General features: G+C 39.6%; 1 protein-coding gene across 1 annotated transcript in view; it reads right to left on the bottom strand.

The window, feature by feature from the left end:
- The window catches only part of LOC124776710 (serine/threonine-protein phosphatase 2B catalytic subunit 2-like), a gene marked incomplete in the record, with an annotated part of 781,818 nt that overhangs the window by 115,206 nt on the left and 649,571 nt on the right, over positions 1-17,041 (bottom strand). The window contains 1 exon segment of the mRNA XM_047251823.1: positions 210-355. Coding sequence (XP_047107779.1) covers positions 210-355 — 146 coding nt within the window.

Genomic DNA, 17,041 nt, shown 5'->3' with positions numbered 1-17,041 from the left:
CGGTACAAAATGAAAAAAATGATGGAAGACCAGTTAACACTCCTTGTGGTCTCCGTACTTACTTCCCTCTTTCTTCCAGTTTGAGGCAGTTGCCACTGTTTCTTCGCATCCCGTGCAATGAATTTTTTTCATGAATTCTGTTTCAATGCACGCGGTAGGTAGAGTCTGTATGTCCTATTATGTAAGTTGCTGTGTCGCTGAGTACTCACCTTCCGTATGTCGTCCAGGTTGTGTATCTCTGGCGACAACCCCCCGTGGACGCAGAGGAACTGCTGATTCATAAGCGCCGCCAACGGTAAGCAGTCGAAAGCTTCCATACACGCGTCGTACACACGCTCCGAATATTTTATTTTACCTGCAACAGCAAATAAGAGGTATTTTATTACATGCAGATTGGAATCGCAGCAATTTCGTTGCACACTGACACACATGCAGCATCAGCTACAGGGCAATCGAAAATTCTACGTCAGTAATAAATTGTACGTCAGAATTAAAATTATGTCAGTACTGGTAAAGGTACCTAGAGTGAATTCAGGTTTATGTACATACACGGAAACAGTCACTTTAATTCTATGGATAGCGCAATAAAATCCCAGCAAAGAGGAAGAAATTAAAGGTTTTAAAAATGATTAATCTCGACTGTTAATATACTTTCACTGAATATATATTTATTTATTTATTTATATTCCGTGCGAGCTCTGATTTCTCTTATTTTATTATGATGATCACTTCCCCTATGTAGGTCGGGTCAACAAAATATTTTCGTATTCGGAGGAGAAAGTTGTTGATTAAAATTTCGTGAGGACGTCCCGCAGCAATGAAAAACGCCTTTGTTTTAATGATTTCCATCCCAAATCCTGTATCATGTCCATGACACTCTCCCCCCTATTTCTCGATAATACAAAAAGGGCAGCCCTTCTTTGAACTTTCTTGATGTACTCCGTTAAACCTATCCAGTAAGAATTCTACACCACGTTGCAGTACTCCCAAAGAGGACGGACATGCGTAGTGTATGCAGTCTCTTTAGTACATCTGATGCATTTTCTAGGTATCCTGCCAGTAAAACGCAGTCTTTGGTTCGCCTTCCCCACATAATTTTCTACGTGTTTTTTCCAATTCAAGTTGTTCTTAATTATAATTACTAGGTACTTTAACTGAATTTATGGCCTTTAGATTTGACTAATGTATCGTGCAACCGAAGTTTAACTAGTTTCATGTGGGTGACCACACACTTCCCACTTTTAGAGTCAACTTCCAATTTTCGCACCACACAGATATCATAAACGCATGCGCGTTACGTTGAAAAAGTAGTACAACTAAACTTAACTTTATTCAGCTGCATTTAAAAAAGGCCGCAGCGAGAAAGATAGATCAGCGTTTAATGTCAGGACCGAGGTGCGTGGACAATGAAGGAGATTAGCCTTGTTCATCTGACTGGAACCGTCCCGAGGTTTTTTTTTTTTTTTTTAAATGGAACCGCGGGAAACCAAATCCGGATGCCCGAGCGGGTATGTGAAGCCCGCTCCTCTAGAAAGTGTCACCCGGGGACGTAGTACAGACCTAAAAAATCTCAGAAATGGGTTTCTCCCTCCGCAATTTTCGAAGAAAGAGACACCGGAGTTACAACGCAGTTCAAGTAATGGAAAAAAATACATCAATTCGCAAGTTCAGATCTTAATTCAGGAATGTACAAGAAATCTGCCAGAAAACCTACATTTATCATTACCTATCTCTCCTGCTTTACATAAGTGTGCTTATACAGTACTAATTTTTTTGTTGAGTATAGTTCTGTTGGTTTAGTCGCGGGATCTGTTAAAAATCTGCTTCCTCCGTGAATGGTAACGCTTTACAAAAGCAGTTTGTCGTAGAGAGTGTCGCAATACACAGGCACGCGTATACAGGTTGATGAAACTTTTCGTTACTTGAGCCAGTGTAGACGGGAAACTGTTTACTGTGTGGAGGCCCAACCTTAAGGGAATCATGTTCAGACTGTGCGCTGCAGGATTTACGTTGTCAGCAGTGTTAATGTCATAACTTAGCGTTAGGCACCTGTACTGTTACGGCGACATAACGTTGAAACACAAGCAGCAGTGTGCATTACAGTTGCAGACAATCAGCATGGGTCTGGACGAGGTGAGAAGGGCTTTACTCGTAAAGGTGTTTTATCAAAACACAGCAAGTGCTGCTGCTCCTAGTGAGTACCGACGTATTGAAGGAGTACGGAGAGGTTCTCTTTCGCACCAGGGTTGAAGAACGTATAAACCACAAAAAAAACACAATTACCATTTAGAAACCACAAAAAAAACACAATTACCATTTAGAAACCCCAAAAAGCAATCTAGAGTATTCACGTTTGACGAACTATGAATATTAGGATCGCTAAAGCTTTCGAGCTGCTCCACTTTGTATACTCGGTTCTATCATCTTCCCCGGCCCTTCCCCTATATGGTTTGAATCATTCTTACCGTGCAACATTTCAGTTTCTCATTATACAATGTACCCTCACAATGGGTGCAATGTTATTTCTCTTCCCCACCTAACGGCCACCTATTACAGACTTTGTGGTCATTAAAAACGAATAGCAACAAAAAATTTCTTTTTCAGGATAATATTTTCACAATGAATGCCTACTCTTGTCACTGCAATTTATATAATAATGCTCATGACAGTAAGGCTTTAGCTAAGCTACAAAGTGTCGTCGTAGCGGACTGCAGATGAATACTATTCCTTCGGTTTGAAAATCGCTACTGAATCAAGGAGAAACGACGGGAGTTAAGATTTATAAGGTCCATTAGGTTAATTACTGAAGGGATCCTCTTAACTTTTGCTAGCAGAATTTCTGCTGCGCAAAGTTGAGAGTCAGCTCAATTTCATGCGCTAGCGACTTCTAAGCGGGAATCGCTGTCGTTAACTTTCTACTGTCTTTGCAGTCTTTGCTGCCTATGGCACAAGATTTTTACTGGGATTAACTAAACGCAAAAGTGCCAACTAGTTTACGTAAATTTGAGCAGTTTCTTCCTGAAAGAATATTCGTTTTGCCTCCGCGCGCGCGCGAGCACACACACACACACACACACACACACACACACACACACGAGGTGTCTTAGCTTGTAACAAATGGTAGGCAAAATGGTTTCCAGTATATTTATGAAAAAAGATACAATAAACGAAAATTTATAACGAAAATCAGTTGGAACTTTGTGTGTAGGTACCAACCTAAAGTCATGTTTAGTAATAATATGCGACGGAATTGAGGGAAATATTTACCACTTCCGCATTAGTGTTTTAGAACAATGTACCATTAGTGGCATTTTACTGCAGAATCTAATACTGAACTTAAAAAATATGCAAACCAAAAAATTTTGTAAAATAAGACACTGACTGGCACACAGTATCGACCTTGAAATGCTTTCTTCGACGAACATCGGAACGGATCCGAGATAACGAATTACGTTTAGCGTCTCTAAGCATTACTGTGAGTCAATCAACAGCAAGAAAGAGGCATTTACGGAAACTAAGTATATCTGCTTCTTACTGCATATTCTTGTTTACGATTGAAATAAATTTCAAGAAGTGCCATATTTACAAGTACATATTGGTAATAACTGCTATGTACCATTCGTACAATTAATGTAGTGTTCTACAACACCTTCACCCAATGTACAAACTGTGATCCCTGCTAAAGGACCTGTGTACCAAGATTCTCTCTTGTAAAACTGACCGAGACCGGTTAAATGAAGACGTCGATGAAATTCAACACGGCTCTCTCAGTCCCCCGATCCGCATATAAAAAGAGCCTTTGTGGGCTATGCTGTAGGACAATTGCTCAGTCAATTTCCTTCTCTATGGACACTTTCTGAATTAGCAGATGGAGTGACTACATACCCGTCGAAGTGTTGTGTAAGACGTGTACTACATTACTCCTCGTCGAACACAAGGTGATGTTCATACAGAAGGATGCTTACTATTGGGTCTACAACTTTGCTTCCGCCGTTTTGCAATAGATGGCAATAGCTTCACGTGGTAGAGCAGGTGGTAGGTAGGCCGTAAGTGTCTTACAATAAGCGTAGTCAAAAAGTCATCAAAATATTAGTCGATCTGTGATTTCATCGTACCGTTATTCTCATCTGAGTGTGTCAATTTAAGAGCCCAATTCTCGTCATTTGCGGAAAGTTTTAATTTTCTGCTTTAACATAAAGAATCTTTGGCTGAGGCTCGTAAAATATTGGGTAATCTCTATGGTGAGGCTTCTATTAGTGAAAGTACAGGAGTAGAATGGTTTCAGCGCGTCAAGAACGGTGATTTTTACATCGTAAGATCGACATGGTAGTGGAAAGTGGAAGCGAGAAGGTTTTCGAAGCTACTAAAACCGACGGAAACAATCACAGGAGAGCGTTATTGATAGCAATTGATGCGTTCGAAAAGAGCACTGATACACAAACGGACATGAGGTGGTGATTTTGCAGCATTAGAATGATCGATGTCGCAAAACCCGTCAAATCAAACTTTTAAATGGGAAATCCTGCCCATTACCCGTAGTCTGCAGACCTTGTTCCCTCTGACTACTACCTTTTTCGATGAATGGTACATGGCGTGGCTGACCAGCACTTTCGGTGATATGAACAAGTGCAAAGTTGGATCGATTCATCGATCTCTTCAAAAGACGTCCAGGTCTTTCGCCGCGGGATTCATATGCAGCCCGAAAGATGGGAGAAAGTACTGGCCAGTGATGGCCAGTACTTTGAATGATGAACTGTTTATTAATTTTTACAATAAAGCATCGAACTTCCAGAAAAAAACGTACACTTAATATCAAAGATTTTGACATTCAGCAAGCAGTGAATGGAACCAAGGAGAATTTTTGAAAGAAAATTAAAGTTCATGGAGAAGAAAGAAAAACTATGGGGTTTTTCGATGACTTTGTAATTTTGTCAAAGACGGGAATGGATTTGGAAGATCAGCTGAACGCAATGTAGAGCGTCCTGGGAAGAGGTTATAAGGTTAAGATTCCCAACAGTGAAACAAGGTTAAAGGATTGTAGCCGTATTACATCAGGCAGTGCTGACGGAATTAGATTAGGCAATGCACGACTAAAAGTAGTAGATGATTTCTGTTATCCTGGCAGCAAAATAACTGACGATGGCCAAAGCATAGAAAATATAAAACTCAGACTGGCATTAGCAAGGGAATCATTTCGGTAAAACAGGAATTTTCTAATGTCTAATAGGAAGCCTCTTCTGAAGGGATTTGTCTGGAGTGTTGATATTTGGAAGTGAAACGTGGACGATAAGTAGCTTAGATGAACAGAGATCAGAAGCTTTCGAAATGTGATGCTACAGAAAGAATGCTGAAGATTAGATAGGTATACCGAGTAACTAATGACGACTTACTGAACCGAGCTGGGAAAAAAAAAGAACTTTACAGTACAAGTTGACTAAAAGAAGGGGTAGGTTTTACAGGACACATCCTTAGGCATCAAGGGGATGTCAGGTTGGTAATAGAGGGAAATTTGAGGGAGTGAATATTTATAGAGACACAATTGCACAAACACTCAAGAGTAGGTACATAAGAATGAAGGTTGCAGAAGTTATGCAGAGATTACGAGATTTGTACAGAATATATCAGCGTGGAGAACTACAGCGAACAACTCTTTGGACCGAAGGTTACACCAACAACTAACCAGCCATCCTCATAACATTTACGTATTTTGTCCTCATGGATCATTAGAACATTACTTTCTAGACATATTGCAACGCCGAGAAATGTCGGACAGGAAATAGAAACTGAGCTGGATGATATCTTATGTAATCAAATTTTCCTAATAAATTCATTTTAATTCACGAGCGTCTGAACACTGCCCCACTAAATGCTGCGATGCAACAGTATTAAATATCTCACTCTGAATCACAAACAGAAAATGCACTGTGCCCTTTTGGATGCTTCATCCCTGAGTGACTGCTTTCCAGCACTACATACAAGCTAATAGCCAATGTGAAAAAGTTTTGGAAGAGTCACCAGTTACAGAAATAAAAACTGGTTAACATAAAGGTGACTAAAGTAGAATCGAATATTTTCGATTGCTTCTAAGTGTAACTAACAGTTCTGAAGAGAACTGAAGAATTGTTTTTCAAGCTACAGAACCATGAACGAAAGTGGCGAAAATTTCAAGTGTGTACGAGAAGAAATGCACAGTTGATTATAAAGGATGTAACGGGTATAACTGCAGATATTTTTGTATGTGGTACCTTAATACGTGCGCACGTTAGTTGTTTTTTCCCTTATCGAAGTTTTCCCACAAACACGTCACATAATTTACTACTTGATGTTTTCTGCATGGTCGTATCTGCACCGCTACGACTACTAAGCATTTTGCGTCCACGTGTCAACACCTGACGCGCTGTCCAGGAGCAAATAAACATTAGTGACTTGCTCTGTCCCCATGTAGTTGGAGGCACTACCCAACCTAAGAGCATATGACTTGTAGTATGCTATAATTATTAAACTGCTGATTACGTAAATACTGATGTAATGTTGTTCATAAAAGGTCTTATACCCGTTACCCTCTGTATAATCTATTCTACAGTAGATAGCATATACGTCAAGTTAACAGATCAAGTAGCGTAATGAATAAACAAAATACATCTAGGATTAAACACACGAATAAATGTGACTTTGGAGTAGAAGTTAACAATTCCACAGCAGGCTTCTACCGGGACGTCATGTGTTACTTCCGACCTGAATATAACATCGTTTCCGACTGCAACATATGTATTTGCGAAAATTCACAGTGGGGGACAAACACTCATTTTCTCCAAGAGAGTAGCGATATTACGTCCTGGAAAAAGATGTTCTTCGACTCTAGGCAAACAGCGGAACGCTGGAGACTCTTCAATTTCACTGGATTCGAGATGCGTCAGTAGTGGAATATAAAACTCCACAATATCTTTGGAGTTGTACGTTGCAGAAAGATGAAACGCATATGCTATGCCTCAACCTTTAGGCATGTCAACTAGAGTTCCGTAGGGTATGCCTCGCCTTACTGGATTCGCTTCGAAGAATGGAAACCATCGTAATCAACCGAACCCTTGTCGGTCTTGCCATATATGAAAATAATTGTTTTCCTGGAATACCGTAAAATTCCAAATACCCTACGTTTTCAACGAAAATGCAGCTGACATGAAAATGTTGAGGGAATAGCTTGTTTAATGACAAAATGTAATGGAAATTAAGAACACAGAAGGAGCGCAAACAAAGCAGTTTTACGGATACAACCCTTGTACCGCTCATACATGTTTGAGGTACGTCAGACGGACGACCAAAATATACTAACGACAAGTGGATATATATTTCGAGGTGCGATTTTCGCTAAGCTGTAGTGGACTACGTGATGAATTTTCTGCCGTACAGAAAGTAAGTTTTAACGGTTATAGTTGCCGAATGATGACACCATTTTCTTAATTGGATATATACTTTAACTGTGGCACTGGACAGGGCCTTCAAAGAGGGTTTCAATGATATAACATGTGTGGAAGTTAATCGAATAGTAACAAAGTAACAGCGCCACAAGTCACGGTCCCGTCGTCAAAGGAGGTCCCGCAAACATCTGCCGTACTGTAGCAAAAGTAAGCAAACACGTAACTCAGGCACGGATCGTGTGCTTATTATTGTAGCTGTCATATTAAGGGCTGAAAAGGCTTTGCTTGTATACTGAGTCATGCGATTCCGAACAATGAACGGACGTTGAAATTCATCTGGACCTAACGCAACACGGGCCAGTGTTACATGGCATTTCAGGTCTTCGGCAGTCATCGGTGGTTCAATTTTCTCAACAAACAGTCCATAGGTGTTGAGCATGGTGAGCGTGCAGGCCGCAGTGCTTACCGAACGACCGACCCAACGACCTCCACAGATTCTGTTGGGAGGAACTGTAACTACTCGTATTTGTGCGGAGTGGATGGGACAACCATCATCTTTGAACAACGTGTGCTGCTTTACGTCCGGTGTGCTCTCAATAAAGCAGGAACCAATGGTGTCTCGGTGCCATCCTTATGAAGTCTATGCCGCACGTTGATAGACCAAGGTGGTCGTTCAACCATTTCTCTCAGCCAGCGTGGATTTGCAGATAACCAGTAGTGCGTACTGCGAACATTGGTTTGCCCACGGTCTGTAAGCGTTGCTTCACCAATAAACAGAACTTTGCAGTTTTCGTCGACAGCATTCGGAGAACTGTAACCTAAGCTGTAAGTCATTGTCATAAAGCAGCTAATTGAATGAAATGTAGAAAAGACGAAATACGTCGGAATTTAGCATTGGGAGAACACTTCAAGCTGCTTCGTAGTGACGTGCTTATTAGATACTACCCCTTTTAAAATGTTAGCTGCATTTCTCTCATCAGCAGTTATTCTTTTCGTTGGCGTGCTTTAAATTTTCAATTTCTAGTTTCTGGACGTTATTTTATGATGTTTGCGAAGACATATCGTCAGAGCTGGCGCGATCCACAGCATTTCAACAGAAGCGCATCTCATAATAGTTTGCCATCATTTGCCATAAACGAAAATCATATCCACTTTTTCGACTGTCGTAGACATTGTGGAAGTCTGGAAACCTTCACGGATAAGCTGTCCAACAGCTACAGCTGCAGAGCACAGACTGATAGTTTTCAGGCGCACATGTAAACACAGAAGCTGTACTCTAGTTATATGGTGTGCTAAAGATACACGGAAAACGGGTATCAAAATCTTTTCTCCTTCTGGATGTATTTCCGATGTGTAGCCATAGCTGCCTCATCCTGTAGAACTAAAATAGTCGCTGCCTCTTTTTTAAGGCACCTTCCTCTGTGTGTGGAGCCATAAGCTGCTATTATTATTATTATTATTAATGTTATTATTATTATTATAACCTAACTTTTCTCAGACGTTATGTCTGTTTAAAAATGGAAAGTGACGCGGACCTTAATCAAGCGTTACTTCCTTTTAACTGTACAGTATATGTTACATTGCACTTGGGAACTTTCGGGTAACTGAACATGTATCAATAATTGAGAGATTTCTGTAGTTATATATATATATATGTTTGGATGTAGCTGTATTGCGTTTATGTACTGGTGGATATTGCGTGGTATGACTCCTGTAGTTGATAGTACAATTGGTATAATGTCAACTTTATCCTGATGCCACATGTCCTTGACTTCCTCAGCCAGTTGGATGTATTTTTCAATTTTTTTCTCCTGTTTTCTTCTGTATACTTGTTGTATTGGGTATGGATATTTCGATTATCTGTGTTAATTTCTTCTTTTTATTGGTGAGTATGACGTCAGGTTTGTTATGTGGTCTTGTTTTATCTGTTATAATGGTTCTGTTCCAGTATAATTTGTATTCATCATTCTCCAGTACATTTTGTGGTGCATACTTGTATGTGGGAACGTGTTGTTTTATTAGTTTATGTTGTATGCCAAGTTGTTGACGTATTATTTTTGCTACATTGTCATGTCTTCTGGTGTATTCTGTATTTGCTAGTATTGTACATCCGCTTGTGATGTGATATACTGTTTCTATTTGTTGTTTGCAAAGTCTGCATTTATCTGTTGTGGTATTGGGATCTTTAATAATATGCTTGCTTTAATATCTGGTGTTTATTGTTTGATCCTATATTGCAATCATGAATCCTTCTGTCTCACTGTATATATTGCCTTTTCTTAGCCATGTGTTGGATGCGTCTTGATCGATGTGTGGCTGTGTTAGATGATACGGGTGCTTGCCATGTAGTGTTTTCTTTTTCCAATTTACTTTCTTCACATCTGTTGATGTTATGTGATCTAAAGAGTTGTAGAAGTGGTTATGAAATTGCAATGGTGTAGCCAGTGTATTATTACATGAGTGATTGGATTGCTTTGTGTATTTTGCTAGTTTCTGCTCGTTCTATAAAGAATTTTTCTCAAATTGACTACCTGTCCACAATGTAGGTTTTTTAGGTCGATAAATCCCCTTCCTCCTTCCTTTCTCCTTAATGTGAATCTTTCTGTTGCTGAATGTGTGTGATGTATTCTATATTTGTGGCATTGTGATCGTGTAAGTGTATTGAGTGCTTCTAGGTCTGTGTTACTCCATTTCACTACTCCAAATGAGTAGGTCAATATTGGTATAGCGTAAGTATTGTCTTTTTTCTTGCTGTCAATTCTGTTTTCAGTATTTTTGTTAGTCTTTGTATTTTTCTTTTAGTTCTTCTTTAATATTCGTATTATCTATTTCTATTTTTTTGTCTGTGTCCTAGATATTTATAGGCATCTGTTTTTTCCATCGCTTCTATGCAGTAATCTTCTTGTTTAGCGTGTTTTCCCTTGACTATGCTATTTTTCTTACATTTGTCTGTTCCAAAAGCCATATTTATATCATTGCTGAATACTTCTGTTATCTTTAGCAATTGGTTGAGTTGTTGATTTGTTGCTGCCAGTAGTTTTAGATCATCCATGTATAGCAAATGTGTGATTTTGTGTTGGTATCTTCCAGTAATATTATAGCCATAATTTGTATTATTTAGCATGTTGGATAGTGGGTTCAGAGCAAGGCAGAACCAGAAAGGACTTAATGAGTCTCCTTGGTATATTCCACGCTTAATCTGTATTGGCTGTGATGTGATATTATCTGAATTTGTTTGGATATTAAGTGTGGTTTTCCAATTTTTCATTACTATGTTCAGGAACTGTATCAATTTAGGATCTACTTTGTATATTTCCAATATTTGTAGTAACCATGAGTGGGGGTACACTATCAAAAGCTTTTTGGTAATCAATGTATGCGTAATGTAGCGACCTTTGTTTAGTTTTAGCTTGATATGTCACCTCTTCATCCATTATCAGTTGCTCTTTACATCCTCGTGCTCCTTTGTAGCAGCCTTTTTGTTCTTCATTTATAATTTTGTTCTGTGTTGTATGTGTCATTAATTTCTGTGTAATGACTGAAGTTAATATTTTGTATATTGTTGGTAGGCATGTTATGGGGCGATATTTTGCTGGGTTTGCTGTGTCTGCTTCACCTTTAGTCTTCAGATAAGTTATTCCACGTGTAAGTGTATCAGGGAATGTATATGGGTCTGTAATGTAACTGTTAAATAATTTAGATAGATCTGAATGTGTTGAGGTGAACTTCTTTAGCCAGAAATTTGCTATTTTATCTTTTCCAGGGGCTTTCCAATTGTGCGTAGAATTAATTGCTCGGGTGACTTCATCTTGCAAAATTATCACTTCAGGCATTTGCGGTATAATCTTGTATGTGTTTGTTTCTGCTTGTATCCACCGTGCATGTCTTATGTTGTACCGGGTTTGACCATATGTTGCTCCAGAAATGTTCCACGTCTGTTATGCTTTGTGGATTGTCTACTTTAATGTGTGCGTTATCTATTGTCTGGTAAAATTTCTTTTGGTTTGTGTTGAATGTTTGGTTTTGATTCCTTCTATTTTCACTTTTTTCGTATCTTCTAAGTCGTTTGGCCAATGCTTGTAATTTCTGCTTCTTTTCATCTAATTGCTCTATCGCTTCTTGTTGTGAGATTTTACCTAACCTTTTTCATTTTTTGTCTGATATTTCATTTCGTATAAATTGTGTTAGCTGTCCGATGTCTTTTCTCAGTTTTTCTATTCTAATCTGTAGCCTGTGTTGCCATGCTGGGTTTGTGGGTTTCTTCTGTGTGTTGGTCGCTTCTGATCTCTGTCTAGTGTGTATATTTAGTGTAGTGAGTGCTCCTATACAAACCAGTAGTTTTAACTGTTCCATAGTTGTATTTTCATTTATTTTGTTATGTATAATTGTGTTGATAGTTGTTATTGTTGTTTCGGCTTGTGGGTTATTTGGTGGTCTATGCAAGAATGGTCTAATGTCTGTATTTGTGTCTTTGTATCCTATATATGTCAGCTGAATTTTTTCTTCTATATCTAACATATGTGTCACTTCGTGTTCTATTTGTGCTTGATCTGGTGGCTGTCTTAAGATTTCGTTTTCCTCTGATTGTTTAACTGATGCGTGTTGTTCTTTGTTTGTTTGCTCTGGGATGTTTGAGCCCATTACTGTATTTTCTTCTTCTTCTTCTTCTTCTGATTGCACATTATTTTGTTCCAGTATTTCTTGTACTTGTTGTTTGATGTTTTCTAATTCTGACTGGGGTATCCTGTTATTTTTGATTATTACACGGATCTGATCAGCTAGTCGTTGTTCTGTTAAAAATTTTAATTCTGGGTATCTGGCAATAAATGTTGTGTATACTTGCGATCTGTATCCAGTTGTGTTGGTTCCTAAGTTTGTTGCTTGGTAGTAACAGAACATGAGGTGTCGGTTAACTTCATCTGACCATCCCATCCTCTGTCTCTGTTTTCCTTCCAGGGTGGTTGCAGGAAGCATATCCTGCAAAACACCTCTATTTGGATTTAAATCATTTACCGTGTGGCTAGCAGTATCGTTACCATTGTGGACGGGCATAGGGTTCAAGCGTCGTCCCCGACCATGACAGCGCTTGTCCGGAGCTTCATTAGTTCTGTCCTGAACCAACTAATCACACTAAAAGGGAGGTTAGCCCTGTTAGTAGTTTGTTCTTTTCGTCGCCTTTTACGACTGGCAGAACATACCGGAGGCCTATTCTTTTCCCGGGCCTCCACGAGGTTTATTATTATTATTATTATTATTATTATTAATTAGATGCAGAACACACACTTTCATAGATGCAACGATGAAAATAAAACACTCCACAGTTAGTACATATTCTTTATAATTACGCATGTCGGCATTGCTGAGTGCATTAGCTTAACGCATAAATGTACGTACTTATCGAAACACATCTAAAAACACACACCACATGAATGCGATGCTCTCTCCAGCCCCCACCTGAACTGAAAAAAGTTATGCAGTTTGTGGAACAATGACAAGGAGATACATGTAAACGCTAAATTTCCCCACTGACTCCATTACGAGCCTTCATATGCAGCACTTAAGTCTCTGTAGCCCATATTGAGTAGCCACTAAACACGGATCTACCATTCAAGTCTGTGACTGATCCTTCAGATTATATCGTTTAACACAGTTTTCGATTTTTGTTATCGAGGTGTGATGTGCCCTGGCACCGGACACACCCTTTCTATTCGTACTAGTTCAAAATATTACCCACACGACATTATACTGTACTCTGAAGTCAAATCAAGCCATACCAATAATTTTCGAGACTGGATTAACAAAAACTGGTAAAAGCCAAGATGTTGATTCTAATGCTTTAGGTGTTCTGCATGGTCTCATGGTCTCCCCTCACTTGGGTACAACGCACAGAAAGTTGATACAATCATGCCAAACTCAAAGGGAAGTCCTCCTTTGGGATGTTGTTAAGCTCGCGCGTCACACTGGATTGAACGTATGTTATGTCAAGACGTTCGTTCACCCCTGATGTGAAAATCTGCACTTTTTCGTTTTGTGGTAGGTTCTTATTGATGACACCAAGTCTCGTCGCATGTGGTGATTTTCTTACAGAATAGAATTTTCTGCGTTTTTTATTTCTATCAAGTCGCGCGTTGTTTCTGTTCGGAAGTCGAGATGTGAGGGACAAACCTCAGAACATTATGGAGAATGTCTTGAACACTTTATTTACAGATGTTTCTCCACTGCGATTCGTGACTTAAAAAGTTGACAAATTAAGCTCACATATCTACTACTGAACACTGCCTGCTCGACTGACTGGTGAATGCACACCTGTTGCTTACGGTTGTTAGTTGAAGCTGCCGCTATAGTTACTGCACTGAAGTAGCTTATAGATAGAATAATATCAGCGTCGGGACGTTTTTGGACGGACAGTGTAGGAGTATGTGTAACACTAGACCAGAAACGCAGAAATGGCAGGTCGAAGAGAGACAACTGCCGTGAAATTGCTACCACGCAAGAAGTCACAGATAGTGAGCTCGCTTTCTGGAGGGGACATTCAAATACTCGTCCGACTGATGACAATTCTTTCTTTGTCGTCCTAAATTCCGAGACGGTGCTTTTGAAAATAAGCTATCCCATCCTTGCCTTATCCAAGCTTGTCTCAGTCAATGAACAACTGCAGGCAACACAGAGTGTCAGAAATTAACGTAAAGATAATCCACTACATGTTGCCTATCACTTGCTATTTTTATAACTGGTTTCACTCTTCCAATGAGAAGTACTCCAGATATTAATCGTCTGATGGTGCACGTGTTGCCACCAGGCGATGAACATCGAAAGATCCTTTCGCTGAGAGAGTCAATAATAAAAAACCAAATGGTACGCAACATGCGAAGATTTCTCGCTACATTGGTTTCTGAACACATCTTTGTGACTGGGCGTTAAAACCCATTCTTCCACTAGAAACTTGCCCAAGTAAATAGCACAGAAATGAATTTTAAGTGTTTTAAGTTAATGGACTCTCTTACCTCGAACTCTAAATTACGTGCGATTACGTCACAATCTCAAGAAAAAACTTTCCTGGGAGCTTTTTTAACGACCCGGTGCGAGAATCCCCAGGAGATATTCATAATGAGGAAAAGGATGGAAAGCTTTTGTCTCGAATTATAAGAGTTTTCGGTAGAGGGTGTCCGAAGTTGTGGTAGTTGATTATTACAAAAAGAGCCAGAAATTAAGATCTTCAGATTAGAGAAAGGAAATGTGCGTAATTATGGGAGGTGTGAAATGTGATTACGGTACGTGACAGTTGGCACTTCTCCGTCGGCCAAATTATCGCCATCGTGGCGACTGCAAATTGCCGCTTCGGTTATCTCTGCTTCCAACCATGACGCTACACCTGCAACGAAGTTTTCGCGTGCACAGAACTTATAGCCCGATCTAAATTCAGAGGTAGTTCTCTGTTATGCACAAACCAAATGTCATAACGGAGCACTGGGTGCATCTATATTACTAAGCAACTATCAGGGAAATCAGAATATAAGGGTATCCAGGGGGCAACAATAATTTGATTTTCAGTATCTCGCCGAATTTCTGACCGAATTTAAAAATTTAAAATGCTGTCACAAACCACTCATAACACAGGGTAGGGTCTAACGTTAGACGTTGAACAGTGCAACTGACGGCGCGTAAACACCCGGACTTGATTCATCCAGAATTTGAGAACAACAAAATGAATAAATGGAAATATCGCTAACTACAATTTCGCTGTTGGTGCTGTAAAACTTCTACAAAAGACGAAACATTTCAATTCGTCACTTCTTTACTACTGACTGTAATCGCAAAGCAGTTTGCAGACACTATCCCTATAGGCCTGTACCACTGAACGTTCCAGCAAAATTATTTATCTCTGTACAACACACAGTTCACGAGATTGATGTCATAAGCACTGAGATGCGTGGAAAATGGTTTGTTTAAAACGGAGCGCAAATTGCCCAGGCCATATTCATCCAGTGTTTCATAATGAGAGCACTTAGCTAATTCCAACAAACTTTAACCATAATTTCAAACCTTTCCTAAACTTTTTCTCGCTTACATGCTTAACGCCTAATATTTAAGGATAGTTGTAGGATACACATTGAAATACGGCGTCATGCAACTTCAAGTCAAAAAATTCTCCATTATTTTCTGTGCTTCGTGTCTACACGCATAAGTAGCAAAAAATCTGAAATACGCCGGCGTCCCTTTCAATCACACATTTGCCACCCGGCTTTTTTAAAAATGCAATACCTCCGCCAATTTTTAAGAGAATTCAAGTTCATCTGTTTCAATATGGAGTCTGTGCGTTCTTATTTAGTTTGTAATCAGAAGTTTGCTGTATTTGAACTCGTATTGTGGCCTGTGTTTTCTGTGCGAATATATTTCGACTTTCATAATGCCACGGGCTACGAAATTGTTTACTAAAGGAAAATTTTGAGGTAATTTGTACGCGAGAGCAAAATAATACGCAACAAACAGTCAAGATAATGAAAATAAAAATACTAGTGTGTTACAAAAAATGGTTCAAATGGCTCTGAGCACTATGGGACTTTAACATCTGAGGTCATCAGTCCCCTAGAACTTAGAACTACTTAAACCTGACTAACCTAAGGACCTCGCACACATCCATGCCCGAGACAGGATTCGAACCTGCGACCGTAACGGTCGCACGGTTCCAGACTGTAGCGCCTAGAGCCGCACGGCCACTCCGGCCGGCAGTGTGTTACAAGTGGCAGATCCACGTGATCTTGTCTCTCCATCAAGCACATCGAGAAAGAAGCTTTTTAATTTGAATGTAAATAGACCTACTGTGGAACCCCAGTCTCTAAAAAGTCGTAATATTATTAGTATACACACTATTTCTACATTAGTAAACAATAATATAATTTGTAAATATTGTTGTATCTCTGTGTGCTAGTGTTTTACAATAGGAGTTCGATTCTTTAAGGAAATGGGGGTTCACCGGATGATATTCAAGGCAGTTTTCTGGACCCGTCATAATGCCCATCGTCAATGACGCACATGTGAAGATGGTGAGGCGGCGCATTATGGAAAACAGTCGATTCTACGACTATGGTACTCAGCATCCACTAGCAGCAGATAGTCTGACGCTCAAAATTAAAACGGGCTACTCCCAGCAAAAGGCGCGTGACGTTTAGTGCAGGTGTTGTGTGTTTGGGTATTCAAACGCATAACACATTTTTGTCTGGCGTTACTCTGTATGTCTCGCCATTCGTCCTGTAAGACGGACCTTTTTCCCGATTATTACTCGTCTTGCACACGAAAAAACTGCAGCCCAGTCAAAACTTTCACAGTGAGGCACAGCTTCGTACACTGGCCACACAGCAAGCTAAAACAAATATCTGAAACCCGGTCAAGATTAATTTGAAAAGTAGCTCGACTGGCATATCTGTACTGATAAATTTCCAGGAGTCTACGTTTCCCTTCTATTTGCGGCTAAAGCTGAAATATCGTTCTGGATTCCTTTACTACAAATTGTGTTCAAATAGTATTTCTTTAACACACCGCGAATTACTTGAAATTAAACATTGTGAGTTTTTTTCCTGCATTACTTCTTGCATTTTCTGTACGTTTTTCAGCAAGGAAACGTAACC

This window comes from Schistocerca piceifrons, chromosome 2, assembly GCF_021461385.2.
Source record: "Schistocerca piceifrons isolate TAMUIC-IGC-003096 chromosome 2, iqSchPice1.1, whole genome shotgun sequence".
Lineage (NCBI taxonomy): Eukaryota > Metazoa > Arthropoda > Insecta > Orthoptera > Acrididae > Schistocerca > Schistocerca piceifrons.
Note: the sequence above shows the minus strand (reverse complement) of the source record. Positions and strands in the feature narration are given on the sequence as shown.